The following is a 16,180-nucleotide window of genomic DNA, read 5'->3' on the forward strand; positions in this document are numbered from 1 at the left end:
GCCCGACACACTATATATACAAAAAATATATAAAAACACTGACTTCAGTGTTCCAAACTGCCTCTGAAAGCAACGTCAGCATATGAACTGTTCGTCAGGAGCTTCATGAAATGGGTTTCCATGGTAGAGCAGCTGCACACAAGCCTAAGATCACCATGCACAATGCCAAAGTGTTGGCTTGAGTGGTGTAAAGCTCGGCACCATGGGAGCAGTTGAAATGCGTTCTCTGGAGGGATGAATCATGCTTCACCATTTGGCAGTCCAATGGAAGAATCTGGGTTTGGTGGATGCCAGGAGAACGCTATCTGCCCTAATGCATAGTGCCAACTGTAAAGTTTGGTGGAGGAGGAATAATGGTTTGGGGCTGTTTATAATGGTTTGGGTTAGGCACCTTAGTTCCATTGAAGGGAAATCTTAACGCTGCAGCATATAATGACATTCTAGACAGTTATCTGCTTCCGAATTTGTGGCAACAATTTGGGGAAGGCCCTTTCCTGTTTCAGCATGACAATGCCCCCGTTCCGCTGATAAATAAGCGTAACACAAACTTATCATTACACTATTGTCTGTCTAAATTAAAATCAACCTCTTCATTTAGTTGGGCCTAATGTAAATTAAATTGTGAAGTAAGGTGCACAATTACCTCCCGTTCATCCATTTGTCATTCATTCAGTGAGAAGAGAGAGACGTATTAACGCCTGTCTGGGTATCAACGTCCTACAGCACATTAGGTACCAACGTCCTACAGCACATTGTCTTGGTGGGTTAAGTCAGGAATAGGTGTAAAAAAAACTGCTATAAACGCTCTAAATACTTTTCTGTTTGTGTTTTCTAAATTCTGATAAATGAGAAGTGGAAAATACAAACATTTAGGAAGAGTCAGGGAAGGAGCAGGATTATTTTCATTTCGAAAATCAAACGTAAGTGGCTGTTGGCCAATGGCGGTTCTAATGTTAAACCCCACTTCTAAATTCAACCAAAAACATGACCCGTTGTGTGTTCTCTGGAAATGGATGAGGCAATTTAATAATGGCTGTTTTGGAAGCAGTTATTGTTACTTACAGGCTAATTTAGCCTCAGCAGATTCCCATTCAAAATCCTATTTTCCTTAACCCTAATTGTAACCCTAACCCTAAACCTAAGCCCTAAGCTTAAAATAAAAATGGTCCTTCTTAGGACTGGCAAAATGTCCCCACTTGTCCAAATTTTCCTTGTTTTACTATGTTTGTGAGGCCTTCTGGTCCCCACAAGGACAATAAAAAACAAAAAACACACACTCACCACACACAGTCCTACATCCATCCATCGTAGAGCAGAGCTGTGTTATTATGTGGTGTTGTTGGACGGCGTCAGCAGCCATCCAATCTCCTGCTGCCTACTCACTTGTAGTAAGTGGCTGCTGGTTTACACAGGATCAGGAGGACATACACGCATGCACACATACACACGCACACACATACACACGCACACACATACACGCGCGCATGCACACACACACACACGCGCACGCACACACACGCGCACATGCACACACATACACACACACGCACACACACACACACACACACACACACACACACACACACACACACACACACACGCACACACACACGCACACACACTATATGTACAGTATATACACACACGCACTTAAATGACCTGGTCCTGATCTCGATCTCAATATGATATGTAAACTAACAGCAGAGTACAAAAAACAATATCAAGTATTTGTGAGGACAGAATCTGTCAGGTTGGAATAAGTCGGTGCCTCATGTCTCCTGTTGGCACTTTGAGTTATGAATTTAATCAAAACCTAACCTACTCAATTGCCACCTAGCAAGAGATGAGTCAACAGTGTGTGGGTGTGTGTGTGTGTGTTTTCTGTTATTGTGTAGATGTATGTAGAGTTCCTGCCGGAGCAGGAAGTGCTTCTGACAGTGTTGACTTGGCAGACACGTTGTGTGTGTAAATGTCAACAGTATTGTCCCTCATCGCTGCGTCACACTCTTCCATTCTTAACCTCTGTGTTCCTGTGGTCTTTGAACAGCAGAAAGGCAGTATGCCTCTTCTGGGGTATCCATGTCAACAGAAATACTGACCTCACCATGACTGACACATACATGCACATACACACACCAACGTATACATATATACGCAGGCAGGCACACACACACTAATGGGATTCCCATCTTTATAGTTAATGACGGAGGACGATGTGCCGTCCTGCAGGTTCCAGTCCAGATCTTTATCTGGTCAGAGCACCAAGACAACAGAATTAGTGTGTGTGTGTGTGTGTGTGTGTGTGTGTGTGTGTGTGTGTGTGTGTGTGTGTGTGTGTGTGTGTGTGTGTGTGTGTGTGTGTGTGTGTGTGTGTGTGTGTGTGTGTGTGTGTGTGTGCCCGGAATACCAAGCCAAGAGGCCACTACCCATTTTCCCAATGTCCGTCCACCTGACCTAGAATCTAGGAAGACGCTCTTGGTAGTTACAAACATTTTTGTTACACTCTTAGCCCCACTTCCTGTTAGGAAGGACAATGAGACAGTGGATGTGGGGGCGGAAAGCTATCAGTCATATTCTCACGTCTGTTGCTGTTCCAATGTCAGCTAGCTTCCAGACCAAGGGCCCAGATGGCCTCCAAGGCATAGTGATGCTGCTGTGGGCAGCAGTGTGTTACAGGGAAGTACTGCCATCTCATTTCCCACACCTCACTTTGAATAGAAATCACATTGTAGGATTTTAGATGAGGTTATTTTCTATAACATTGCATAAGCTTACGCATTAAAGATTTTTTGAAAATCCTCAGAGCTAAAGCCTAGGTATTAGCAGGAGGAGCTAAAGCCTAGGTATTAGCAGGAGGAGCTAAAGCCTGGGCATTAGCAGAATGAGCTAAAGCCTGGGCATTAGCAGAAGGAGCTAAAGCCTGGGCATTAGCAGGAGGAGCTAAAGCCTAGGTATTAGCAGGAGGAGCTAAAGCCTGGGCATTAGCAGAAGGAGTTAAAGCCTAGGCATTATCAGAAGGAGCTAAAGCCTAGGCATTAGCAGAAGGAGCTAAAGCCTGGGCATTAGCAGAAGGAGCTAAAGCCTGGGCGTTAGCAGGAGGAGCTAAAGCCTGGGCATTAGCAGAAGGAGCTAAAGCAAGTTTTCAGGTCTCAGGCAAGGTTTCTCATTATGTCATCGTCATCAGTGAACAACCTCAGTTACAGAGATACAGTGCATTCGGAAAGTATTCATGGAACTACACACAATACCCCATAATGACAAAGCAAAAAAAAAAAATATTTATTTTTATTTTGCAAATGTATATAAAAACAACAACTGAAATATCACATTTCATAAGTATTCAGACCATTTACTCAGTACTTTGTCGAAGCACTTTTGGCAGCAATTACAGTCCTGAGTCATCTTGGGTATGACGCTACAAGCTTGGCACATCTGTATTTGGGTATTGTGTGTAGATTGATGAGTATTTTTTATTTATTTAATCCATTTTAGAACAAGGCTGTAACCTAACAAAATGTGGAAAAAGTCAAGGGGTCTGAATACTTTCTGAAAGCACTGTATGTGAAGATTGAGAGACATAGTGTGAACTACAGGTACAGTAGAATAGGAAAGGAGATCCGGCTGCTATCCCTCAATCTTCTCCGGCTGCTATCCCTCAATCTCATCCGGCTGCTATCCTACAATCAGTTTTTTCAATCAGTGATATGCATGACCCTTTTCTGTAGGATGGTAGGAAACCTCGAGAGGACCTGGACCAATCGCCCGGTGATGAGTGGGTCAAACAATCCAGCAACCTATCCATTCTAATACAAAACATTTGTACTCAACATTTTGTGGTTTTGTGATTAAAACCATCAGTGCATGTTGTTAACTCCAGTCAGACGAGGTCAACACCAGTCAGACGAGGTCAACTCCAGTCAGACGAGGTCAACACCAGTCAGACGAGGTCAACTCCAGTCAGACGAGGTCAACACCAGTCAGACGAGGTCAACTCCAGTCAGACGAGGTCAACACCAGTCAGACGAGGTCAACACCAGTCAGACGAGGTCAACACCAGTCAGACGAGGTCAACTCCAGTCAGACGAGGTCTACTCCAGTCAGACGAGGTCTACTCCAGTCAGACGAGGTCAACTCCAGTCAGACGAGGTCAACTCCAGTCAGACGAGGTCTACTCCAGTCAGACGAGGTCAACTCCAGTCAGACGAGGTCTACTCCAGTCAGACGAGGTCAACTCCAGTCAGACGAGGTCAACACCAGTCAGACGAGGTCAACTCCAGTCAGACGAGGTCAACACCAGTCAGACGAGGTCAACTCCAGTCAGACGAGGTCAACACCAGTCAGACGAGGTCAACTCCAGTCAGACGAGGTCAACTCCAGTCAGACGAGGTCAACTCCAGTCAGACGAGGTCAACGCCAGTCAGACGAGGTCAACGCCAGTCAGACGAGGTCAACTCCAGTCAGACGAGGTCTACTCCAGTCAGACGAGGTCAACTCCAGTCAGACGAGGTCAACGCCAGTCAGACGAGGTCAACACCAGTCAGACGAGGTCAACACCAGTCAGACGAGGTTAACACCAGTCAGACGAGGTCAACTCCAGTCAGACGAGGTCAACGCCAGTCAGACAAGGTTAACACCAGTCAGACAAGGTACCGCTCCAGTGTTTCTTTCAAAGGGTGTAAATATTTAATGCCATGCACACACACCTTGTCCCTGTCCCAATTCTCTTGAGGATTTTGTGTGAACACGTGTGTGAGTGCGTACATGTGTATTTACATGTGCGTGTGTCCCAAAGCCCTCTATATGGCTGCTGTGTCTTTCTGGTGGGCTTGTCAGTGACCTTTAACCCCCAGTCAGCTGAGAGGATAGGGATTATGGTTCTCTGTATGGTCCAGAGAAGAGGGTGGTGGGTCTGTGTACCCCAGAGGGTCCAGAGAAGAGTGTCGTCATTAGGGCCGGATGTGGGTCAGATCTGGGCCAATTTGTGGCAGACCAGACCTGACCAGAGAGGTGTAACAATTAGCGATCAAGTAATAGCGAAATGATGGGGTTTCTGAACAAACAACATTCTGATTTTATCGACCAACTAATCCTTATAATACTACAACATATGCCATTCAGCAGACGTTTTCATCCTTACCATCATGCACGCACACATAGTATTGGTACAGGTGGCCCCAGCGGGAATCAAACCCACGATCCTGGGATTGGAAATGCCGTGCTCTAGCAACTGAGACACAGGACCAGAATCTGATATATAGTGAGCTGAAAGGGTGTGACATCTGTCTCAGATGGGGATGGGATTTGTTGAGTTATATTTCCACATCCAAGCATCACTGTTGTATCCACTTCTGGGAATCCAGGCATCTTTGACATCACTCAATAAAGCGGTCAATGTCCAAAGGGAATATCTCTCCCTACTGTAGCCTCGGCAAGGGAATAGCAAACCAATAGCAGACCCCCAACAAGCTATTGTAGCTTCAGTTTCTGCTAGTGTAACAAAACAGACAAGGTGTTAGACTCCAAGTTGCTTGTTGACAGACAGATAACAGTGTTAGACTCCAAACCATCTCTCTGCTGAAAAGATAAACAGAAAATGTGATTTCTACAACACTTTTCTTGAAGCGATCAACATTCAGGGTAAGACTCACTGTAACGACTCACTGTTATTGCGCTGAGAGTCAGGAAGCAAGTTCAGGGAGTGTTTTAATAAATAAATGCAACTAAATACAAAACAAGAAACACAAACAACACACAGACAAGAAACAGAAACACAAACAATAACGCCTGGGGAAGGAACCAAAGGGAGTGACATATATAGGGAAGGTAATCAGGGACGTGATGGAGCCCAGGTGAGTCTGATGGCGCCCAGGTGCGCGTAACGATGGTGACAGGTGTGTGCCATAACGAGCAGCCTGGTGACCTAGAGGCCGGAGAGGGAGCACACGTGACACTCCCATTCTAATGAAATAAAATAAAATGTATTAAAATAAATGACACTACCCACACACTGTATAATGTGGTTCATAAAAGTGCTAACTTTTATTTCATTTTCCCTCAATGTTTTGTCTAAGACAAAAAACATTGGTTGTTACAGTATTGATGCTCGTGAATTCTCACACTATTTTATTCCATGTTCAAGTTGTAATTTCTGTGGAGAACAGAGAGTTGTCCCAAAGAGCAGCTGAAGAGACACAGAACACTTACAGATTGCTTAAAGAAGTCAGTGGTCCCAAGTCATTACAAGTGAGTCATATCTACTTGATTACAGTCAGTAAAGCTCACACAACACTGAAGGTGGAAATCAAGAAACACACAACCAGTTTTAACAATGACATCTACATGAACACAGAATCAAACACTCATTCACACCAGACATACACACACACGTAAGCACACCACATACTCACTCACACACAAGAGCACGCACACAGACACACACCAAAGTACAATCTCTCCAGTTATTTGGATTGAAAACAACAATTTCACACTAATATCTTTACATCATAAATCTACAGACACAATAAGGGTACATTACATACAAAAATCTGAAATATCTCAAAATATACAATTATTATATACAGCTCAAGTATTCACCTTGTCACTTACGCTATAGATATCTTCATTGTGAATTGACAGAATGTACATCAATGCCTACAGAGTAAATATACAGAATAAAAGGGGGAGGTTCAGAATTCTACAACTTGATGTTCCATGGTTCCTCACCCTGAAAGTAGTCTATGGGCCAGGAGAAACAGTTATCCACGGATCGGTTTTCTTCAAACAGCTAATACAAACTGCAGCTAACTACAGCTACTACTAGCTATAACACTCAATGGAAGTGAATGGCGCATAAAGACTCATTCCAGGGTGAGGAATCCTCTAACATCAAATGGTACATTCCTGAGCTTCCCCTGTAAGTACTGTAGTTTAGTTATTGATCAATCACAGAATAAAGCATATTATCACTATTAAGTAAATTAATACACTATCACTGTTATTTTGAGAGAAATCGAGTTAGTCTACACATGATTAATTTATGGTACTTGTACAAGGCAGTAATGAGACAGTAATAATACATACAGGCCATCTGGAGTTGACATTACATCACCTCAATAAGTGATGAAGGGAATTGAACGTCCTTTTAGGCAAATTGTCTAGTAAAAGCCATGGCCCCTATTTAGATCCACATCTGTGCTATTCACACACTACTCGCTTTGGGTGGAGATTGAATACATGAAGGTGCTTCTACAGATACATGGTATTCTGACCTTGACTTAATTCCCTCATAACTCTTCCAGCTTTATGTGAAAGGAAAGCATTAATAAAAGGTGGACAAAGTATCATTTTTTTTTTTTTTTCAGATTGAAATAACACCAACTTGATAAGAGCTATCGACAAGAGTTAGGTATTTAAGTAATCCGTTTTGGATAAGGGAAATGTAAATATAAATTACGCTTGTTTTAGATCTATTGAACCATATAATCGCTGGAGACAAATGTGAAACCAGTCATATGGCAGCAAAAAAATGAAGCATATCAACTTTCCCACAAGTAATCTGTTGGGGTGGCAGGTAGCCTAGTGGTTAGAGCTGTTGGACTAGTAACCGGAAGGTTGCAAGATTGAATCCCCGAGCTGACAAGGTAAAAATCTGTTGTTCTACCCCTGAACAAGGCAGTTAACCCATTGTTCCTAGGCTGTCATTGAAAATAAGAATTTGTTCATAACTGACTTGCCTCGTTAAATAAATAAAATAATTTTATGCAGGTATGAAATTGTACATCCTTTTAACTTGCAGGTATGGGCACTCTGGAACGTTGTAATTATAGGCTACCCCGACTTTCTCTGTCTCCTCGTTTCTATCATGTTAAACACCACTATCAGTATTGACTGTCAGTTGGCCTAATAACCACACATATTCAACTGCCAATTTAAACGGTTAGTTCCCTTCAGTTGGTGTAGCCTACATTATCATTCCATTTAATTACATTGTTTCGTTTACCTTTAGTTTCGTCCTCTGTAAACGGCGTCACGACCACGTCGTTGTTGCTGAATATATATATATATATATATATATATATATATATATAAATAAATATAAAGACATGTAGGCTAATTAAAACGTTATGGAGCAATTTGACCCTGACACAGTGCAATACTTGGCTGTGTCATCACACAGTTCTATGGTTAGTGCAGGTAATAGAGGAGGATGTAGCCTACTATTGTACACTATTCTACCTATTATAATTCTATTGTACACTATTCTACCTATTATAATTCTATTGTACACTATTCTACCTATTATAATTCTATGTACACTAATCTTCCAACGTTATCATTAGTTGAAGAACTGAATGTGACACATTTTCAGAATGAATCAAACCACTGTATTTCTGATTTATCAATATATTTAGCGCTTAGAGATCTCCAAATCTGTTTTTTTTTTCATGATTAATACATACCTTCCTAACCCTAAAATGTGCCTAAATAATGAGAGAATTTTTTTTAATTTACCAGTTGGTGTTGAAACAGAGACAAATATGCAAATATTTAGACTGCTTTTTTTAATTGATCCCTAATACTCTCATGTATTCTAGTCTGTCGATCTAATTATAGATTCACCGTAAAGGGATGGCTTTAGATAAATGTACTGAAAACTCTATTGATTGAATACTCCACAAGAAAATCTGCTGGCCAGCAAGTGTAAGTGGTTGAATTACATTTATTCAACGCTCGCAAGGGAACCACGCCTGCAAAGCCAGTTATGCATCTGCATAAGGTAAGTCTGAATACCAACTTCTGAGAAGTGCGTAGGAAAGGTGTGTGTAGGAAAGGAATAAATTCCTAAGTCGGAATCGGACCCTTGTGCATAAACACCTTCTTGTCTCACTCCTCCTGGGTAGTGTCAGACCAGACAGACAGCTCCTCCTGGGTAGTGTCAAACCATACAGAGACAGACAGCTCCACCTGGGTAGTGTCAGACCAGACAGACAGCTCTTCCTGGGTAGTGTCAAACCAGACAGAGACAGACAGCTCCACCTGGGTAGTGTCAGACCAGACAGACAGCTCTTCCTGGGTAGTGTCAGACCAGACAGACAGCTCTTCCTGGGTAGTGTCAGACCAGACAGACAGCTCTTCCTGGGTAGTGTCAGACCAGACAGACAGCTCTTCCTGGGTAGTGTCAGACCAGACAGAGACAGACAGCTCCTCCTGGGTAGTGTCAGACCAGACAGACAGCTCTTCCTGGGTAGTGTCAGACCAGACAGACAGCTCTTCCTGGGTAGTGTCAGACCAGACAGACAGCTCTTCCTGGGTAGTGTCAGACCAGACAGACAGCTCTTCCTGGGTAGTGTCAGACCAGACAGACAGCTCTTCCTGGGTAGTGTCAGACCAGACAGACAGCTCTTCCTGGGTAGTGTCAGACCAGACAGAGACAGACAGCTCTTCCTGGTTAGTGTCAGACCAGACAGACAGCTCTTCCTGGGTAGTGTCAGACCAGACAGACAGCTCTTCCTGGGTAGTGTCAGACCAGACAGACAGCTCTTCCTGGGTAGTGTCAGACCAGACAGACAGCTCTTCCTGGGTAGTGTCAGACCAGACAGACAGCTCTTCCTGGGTAGTGTCAGACCAGACAGACAGCTCTTCCTGGGTAGTGTCAGACCAGACAGACAGCTCTTCCTGGGTAGTGTCAGACCAGACAGACAGCTCTTCCTGGGTAGTGTCAGACCTGACAGAGACAGACAGCTCTTCCTGGGTAGTGTCAGACCAGACAGACAGTTCCTCCTGGGTAGTGTCAAACCAGACAGACAGTTCCTCCTGGGTAGTGTCAAACCAGACAGACAGTTTCTCCTGGGTAGTGTCAGACCAGACAGAGACAGACAGCTCCTCCTGGGTAGTGTCAGACCAGACAGAGACAGACAGCTCCACCTGGGTAGTGTCAGACCAGACAGACAGTTCCTCCTGGGTAGTGTCAAACCAGACAGACAGTTCCTCCTGGGTAGTGTCAAACCAGACAGAGACAGACAGCTCCACCTGGGTAGTGTCAGACCAGACAGACAGCTCTTCCTGGGTAGTGTCAGACCAGACAGACAGCTCTTCCTGGTTAGTGTCAGACCAGACAGAGACAGACAGCTCCTCCTGGGTAGTGTCAGACCAGACAGAGACAGACAGCTCCACCTGGGTAGTGTCAGACCAGACAGACAGCTCTTCCTGGGTAGTGTCAGACCAGACAGACAGTTCCTCCTGGGTAGTGTCAAACCAGACAGACAGCTCTTCCTGGGTAGTGTCAGACCAGACAGACAGCTCTTCCTGGGTAGTGTCAAACCAGACAGACAGTTCCTCCTGGGTAGTGTCAGACCAGACAGAGACAGACAGCTCTTCCTGGGTAGTGTCAAACCAGACAGACAGACAGCTCTTCCTGGGTAGTGTCAGACCAGACAGACAGCTCTTCCTGGGTAGTGTCAGACCAGACAGACAGCTCTTCCTGGGTAGTGTCAGACCAGACAGACAGCTCTTCCTGGGTAGTGTCAGACCAGACAGAGACAGACAGCTCTTCCTGGGTAGTGTCAGACCAGACAGACAGCTCTTCCTGGGTAGTGTCAGACCAGACAGACAGCTCCACCTGAGTAGTGTCAGACCAGACAGACAGCTCTTCCTGGGTAGTGTCAGACCAGACAGACAGCTCTTCCTGGGTAGTGTCAGACCAGACAGAGACAGACAGCTCTTCCTGGGTAGCGTCAGACCAGAAATAGACCACACTTTGGCAGAAGCTGCCTGGATGACATTAAAGTTGGAGTCCAAGAGGCTTCTAAACAGCTTCTACTCCTAAGCCATAAGACTCCTGAATATCTAATCAAATGGCTACCCAGACTATTTGCTTTGCTGCCCTCCCCCCCTTTTACACCGCTGCTATTCTCTGTTGTTATCATCTAAGCATAGTCACTTTAATAACTCTACCTACATGTACATATTACCTCAATTACCTCGACTAACATTGACTCTGTACTGGTACCCCCCTGTATATAGTCTCGCTATTGTTATTTTACTGCTGCTCTTTAATTGCTTGTTACTTTTATTTCTTATTCTTATGCTGTTTTTTTTTTTAACAGCATTGTTGGTTAGGGGCTCGTAAGTAAGCATTTCACTGTAAGGTCTACACCTGTTGTATTAAACGCATGTGACTAATCAAATGTGATTTGATTTGAGTACTGTATGATGGTTACTATTTTCTCTCTCTCTCTCCCCCTCCACCTCTCCCTCCATCAATAATAGTTCAAGTGATTCTAGCTCTCTAATTGGTAATCCATAATTTACCTGTGGCTGTGATCTACAAGCGGTCCCTAGCATCCTGTGGCTGTGATCCACAAGCAGTCCCGAGCAACATGTGGCTGTGACCCACAATCTAGATGGCTTCTATGTTTGTACCTGCATTTTAGATCCTGTGCTATTTGTGTGCTGGGTATTCTGTATTCTGCGGCCATCATTACAGGTCTATCACTTCTAATCGTATCAAATAAATTAAAAGCACAGTTAATGACAGTCCTGTTGTGACTACTGCTGCAGACAGACAAGACATGCTCTGTCGGTGGTTTTCTGTTCAATCAGTGTTTGATGTTCAACTCCAGGGTCTCTACCTGCTACAAAGTCATTGATGTTCAACTTCAGGGTCTCTACCTGCTATAAAGTCACTGATGTTCAACTCCAGGGTCTCTACCTGCTATAAAGTCCTTGATGTTCAACTCCAGGGTCTCTACCTGCTATAAAGTGCTGACGTGGCTGGGACTACAGACTACATAACAACACTTTAGAATATAGCAGACAGACACAGATATGCTGTTCAGGCACCATCAACAGGTTGACCATAGGCTATATCAACATTATAATCCATCAACAGGTTGACCATAGGCTGTATCAACAGTATAATCCATCAACAGGTTGACCATAGTCTGTATGAACAGTATAATCCATCAACAGGTTGACCATAGGCTGTATCAACAGTATAAACCATCAACAGGTTGACCATAGGCTGTATCAACAGTATAAACCATCAACAGGTTGACCATAGGCTGTATCAACAGTATAAACCATCAACAGGTTGACCATAGGCTGTATCAACAGTATAAACCATCAACAGGTTGACCATAGGTTGTATCAACAGTATAAACCATCAACAGGTTGACCATAGGCTGTATCAACAGTATAAACCATCAACAGGTTGACCATAGGCTGTATCAACAGTATAAACCATCAACAGGTTGACCATAGGCTGTATCAACAGTATAAACCATCAACAGGTTGACCATAGGTTGTATCAACAGTATAAACCATCAACAGGTTGACCATAGGCTGTATCAACATTATAATCCATCAACAGGTTGACCATAGGCTGTATCAACAGTATAATCAAAGCATCTCTGGGCTGGCTGCCAGTAACAGCTTGGATGTATCTCATTCTCAATCTCTTAAAAATCCTTCCTCTCATAATTCCCCCCCCCCCCCCCCCTTCATCTGCACTGTTTGGAAAATATTTAACCTGGCCAGTTCTTGCAGATCAGTGCGATGAAGGAGAGGATGGATTTTGTCTTCATGGAGAAGCAGGAAACACACAGATAATGTCTGGTACTCCTCTGGTGGCCAACAGCGCCACCCTGTGGTTCAAGTCTTCTATTGCAACAACAAAAAACACGTTTTGTACACTACAGTATTATAGACTACATTATCCACATAATTATTATTACACACTATTATACAAATATCTCAACCATTTAAATAAAAAGGCTTTTTTTTTTACTTGACAATTCACATAAATAAATCTATTATTAGTGCCTTTGATTGATCAGAGTGCTTATCGAAGAACAAGATTAGAGGAATGTACAATAACAATTAACCCTACATTTCCCATTGATCCATTTCTGAACAACGGTCAACAGAAATCAACATATATAATGGCTTGCGGCACACCTGGGTAGTGTTCAAAAGGTCACACCGTAGCAAAACATTTTGCAACGGAAAACTACAATCTGTGCTCAAATTTTCAGGTAGTACCTTAGAACACATTCAGGCTGTACCTCCCTGTTTCAATTGTTTTTTTAACAGTTGGTTTCACTCTGCTTCTAAACGTTTTCCTCCCGAATGAATACAACCCGGCTTGGTAACAGCTGGTTGACAAAGCGCAACAACGTGCCCTCTTGTGTGTGTGTGTGTGTGTGTGCCTTCCTCCATGACATCACAAGAGGATTCATCACCATGGCACTGTGTTGCCGGGGCCGGTTGCCAACGTGGGTATCACAGTTCTATTTATAACACTAGGGGTCACCTGGACTGGCTGGGGAGCACTACGACAAACACACACACACACACACACACACACACACACACACACACACACACACACACACACACACACACACACACACACACACATGCTGCCTGATGATCAAACGCTAGCTGCTTGGCTTATCTGCGTTCAGATGAATCACCCCCTGCCTACCTTCTAAGGCTGAATTCAAATGGGGGCTCTCCTTCTTCGTTTGTGTCTCTGAGTGATGTAGGACGAGGACTGACATCAACATTTGTAGCGGCTCTGCTTAGGGCCATGGGTTTGTTTGGATTAGGGGCGATGTGGGGAAGGTTGTTTTAGAATAGAATGAAAGTGTGTTATGGCTCAGAGATGTTCTATGTTATGGGGAGTGGGGGGGCTGTGCTTTACAGATATGTGAACAGTAGAGGGGGGGGGGGGCTGTGCTTTACAGCTAGGTGAACAGTAGAGAGAGGGGGGGCTGTGCTTTACAGCTAGGTGAACAGTAGAGAGAGGGGGGGCTGTGCTTTACAGCTAGGTGAACAGCAGAGATGGGGGGCTGTGTTTTACAGATATGTGAACAGTAGAGAGGGGGGGGGCTGTGCTTTACAGCTAGGTGAACAGTAGAGAGAGGGGGGGCTGTTCTTTACAGCTAGGTGAACAGCAGAGAGAGGGGGGCTGTGCTTTACAGCTAGGTGAACAGTAGAGAGGGGGGGCTGTGTTTTACAGATATGTGAACAGTAGAGAGGGGGGGGGGGCTGTGCTTTACAGCTAGGTGAACAGTAGAGAGAGGGGGGGCTGTTCTTTACAGCTAGGTGAACAGCAGAGAGAGGGGGGCTGTGCTTTACAGATATGTGAACAGTAGAGAGGGGGGGGCTGTGTTTTACAGATATGTGAACAGTAGAGAGGGGGGGGGGGCTTTGCTTTACAGCTAGGTGAACAGTAGAGAGGGGGGGCTGTGTTTTACAGATATGTGAACAGTAGAGAGGGGGGGCTGTGCTTTACAGCTAGGTGAACAGTAGAAGGGGGGGGGCTGTGTTTTACAGATAGGTGAACAGTAGAGAGAGGGGGGCTGTGTTTTACAGATATGTGAACAGTAGAGGGGGGGCTGTGCTTTACAGCTAGGTGAACAGTAGAGAGGGGGGGCTGTGTTTTACAGATATGTGAACAGTAGAGAGGGGGGGCTGTGCTTTACAGCTAGGTGAACAGTAGAGAGAGGGGGGGCTGTGCTTTACAGCTAGGTGAACAGTAGAGAGGGGGGGGCTGTGCTTTACAGCTAGTTCAACAGTAGAGAGGGGGGGCTGTGCTTTACAGCTAGGTGAACAGCAGAGATGGGGGGCTGTGCTTAACAGCTAGGTGAACAGCAGAGAGGGGGGGGGGGGCTGTGCTTTACAGCTAGGTGAACAGTAGAGATGGGGGGCTGTGCTTTACAGCTAGGTGAACAGTAGAGATAGGGGGGGGGGCTGTGCTTTACAGATAGGTGAACAGCAGAGAGAGGGGGGGCTGTGCTTTACAGCTAGGTGAAGAGTAGAGAGAGGGGGGGCTGTGCTTTACAGATAGGTGAACAGCAGAGATGGGGGGCTTTGCTTTACAGCTAGGTGAACAGTAGATGGGGGGGGGCTGTGTTTTACAGATATGTGAACAGCAGAGAGAGGGGGGGGGCTGTGCTTTACAGATATGTGAACAGCAGAGAGAGTGCTCTTTCTTTCTCTCTCTCTCTCTGGAGGGGCTGTGTTGTGTTGGGTTTAATAGATAGGGTTTCTTGTGCTTCAGTCAGTCAGATCGATCATAGTTCGGACTCTGGCGAATGAATATTCTGATAACCCGTCTTGGTCGGTGTCCCGGTACCATATCCAGCCGTGTTGGTCATCTCCTGGGCTCCGCCGGGCCCCAGGTAGGGGCGGTGAGAAGGCATAGGCGAGGGGCTGGGGCTGGGGGTGCCTTTACTGAGGATGAAGCGGGACTCATTCTCCTCCTCTAGGCCAGAGAGGTCCTTGGTCATGCCTTTACGGTAGGAGACAGACAGCTTGTTGGAGCCGTCAGAGAGTAGGTTGAAGTGGCGGGCGATGAAGACGCAGGGGAGAGGAAGCATGGCGGCGATGATGAGGGAGTAGGCCACACCCAGAGCCCACGGAGGGTAGGAGAGGAACTTCTCCGATGCCTAGCAGAGGGAGAACGAGAGGGAGGAGAGGAGAGGGAGGACGAAGAAGAGGGTGGAGGAGGAGAGTGAAGAAACATTGAGATACAGATTCAGAAAAGCTTTAAATGTCCCAATATTGGGAAATTGGGTTTGCAACTGCATAAAACACAAGAAAGAAGTGTAAATGAGGTACAAACACACGATAAACTAATTACACAGTAAATACAAACATAGATGGAATATACAGTTCCTTCAGAAATTATTCACACCCCATGACGTTTTCCACATTTTGTTGTGTTATAAAGTGGGATTCAAATGGATTTAATTGTAATTTTTGGTCAAAAATCTACACAAAATACTCTGCAATGTTAAAGTAAGTATTCACCCCACTGAATCAATACATGTTAGAATCCCCTTTGGCAGCGATTAGAGCTGTGAGTCTTTCTGGGTAAGTCTCTAAGAGCCCTTCACACCTGGATTGAACAACATTTGTCCATTATTCTTTATAAAAATCTTCAAGCTCTGTCCAGTTGGTTGTTCATCATTGCTAGAAAGCCATTTTCAAGACTTGGCATAGATTTTAAAGACGATTTAAGTCAAAATAGTAACTAGGCCACTCAGGAACATTCAATGTTAGATTACTTGTTAGATATTACTGCACGGTCGGAACTAGAAGCACAAGCATTTCACTACACTCGCATTAACATCTGCTAACCATGTGTATGCGACCAATAACATTTGATTTG

The 16,180-nt window shown here is 44.7% G+C and overlaps 1 protein-coding gene across 1 annotated transcript in view; it reads right to left on the bottom strand.

Annotated features, from left to right (window-relative positions):
- Window positions 1–12,488: 12,488 nt before the first annotated feature.
- Window positions 12,489–16,180, bottom strand: part of slc6a17 (solute carrier family 6 member 17) — a 46,953-nt gene continuing 43,261 nt past the window's right edge. The window contains exon 12 of the mRNA XM_014134363.3: window positions 12,489–15,455. Coding sequence (XP_013989838.1) covers window positions 15,081–15,455 — 375 coding nt within the window. The 3' untranslated portion in view covers window positions 12,489–15,080. The remainder of the gene's footprint in view (window positions 15,456–16,180) is intronic.

This window comes from Salmo salar, chromosome 13 (assembly GCF_965601325.2).
Source record: "Salmo salar chromosome 13, fSalSal1, whole genome shotgun sequence".
In the NCBI taxonomy this organism is placed as follows: domain Eukaryota; kingdom Metazoa; phylum Chordata; class Actinopteri; order Salmoniformes; family Salmonidae; genus Salmo; species Salmo salar.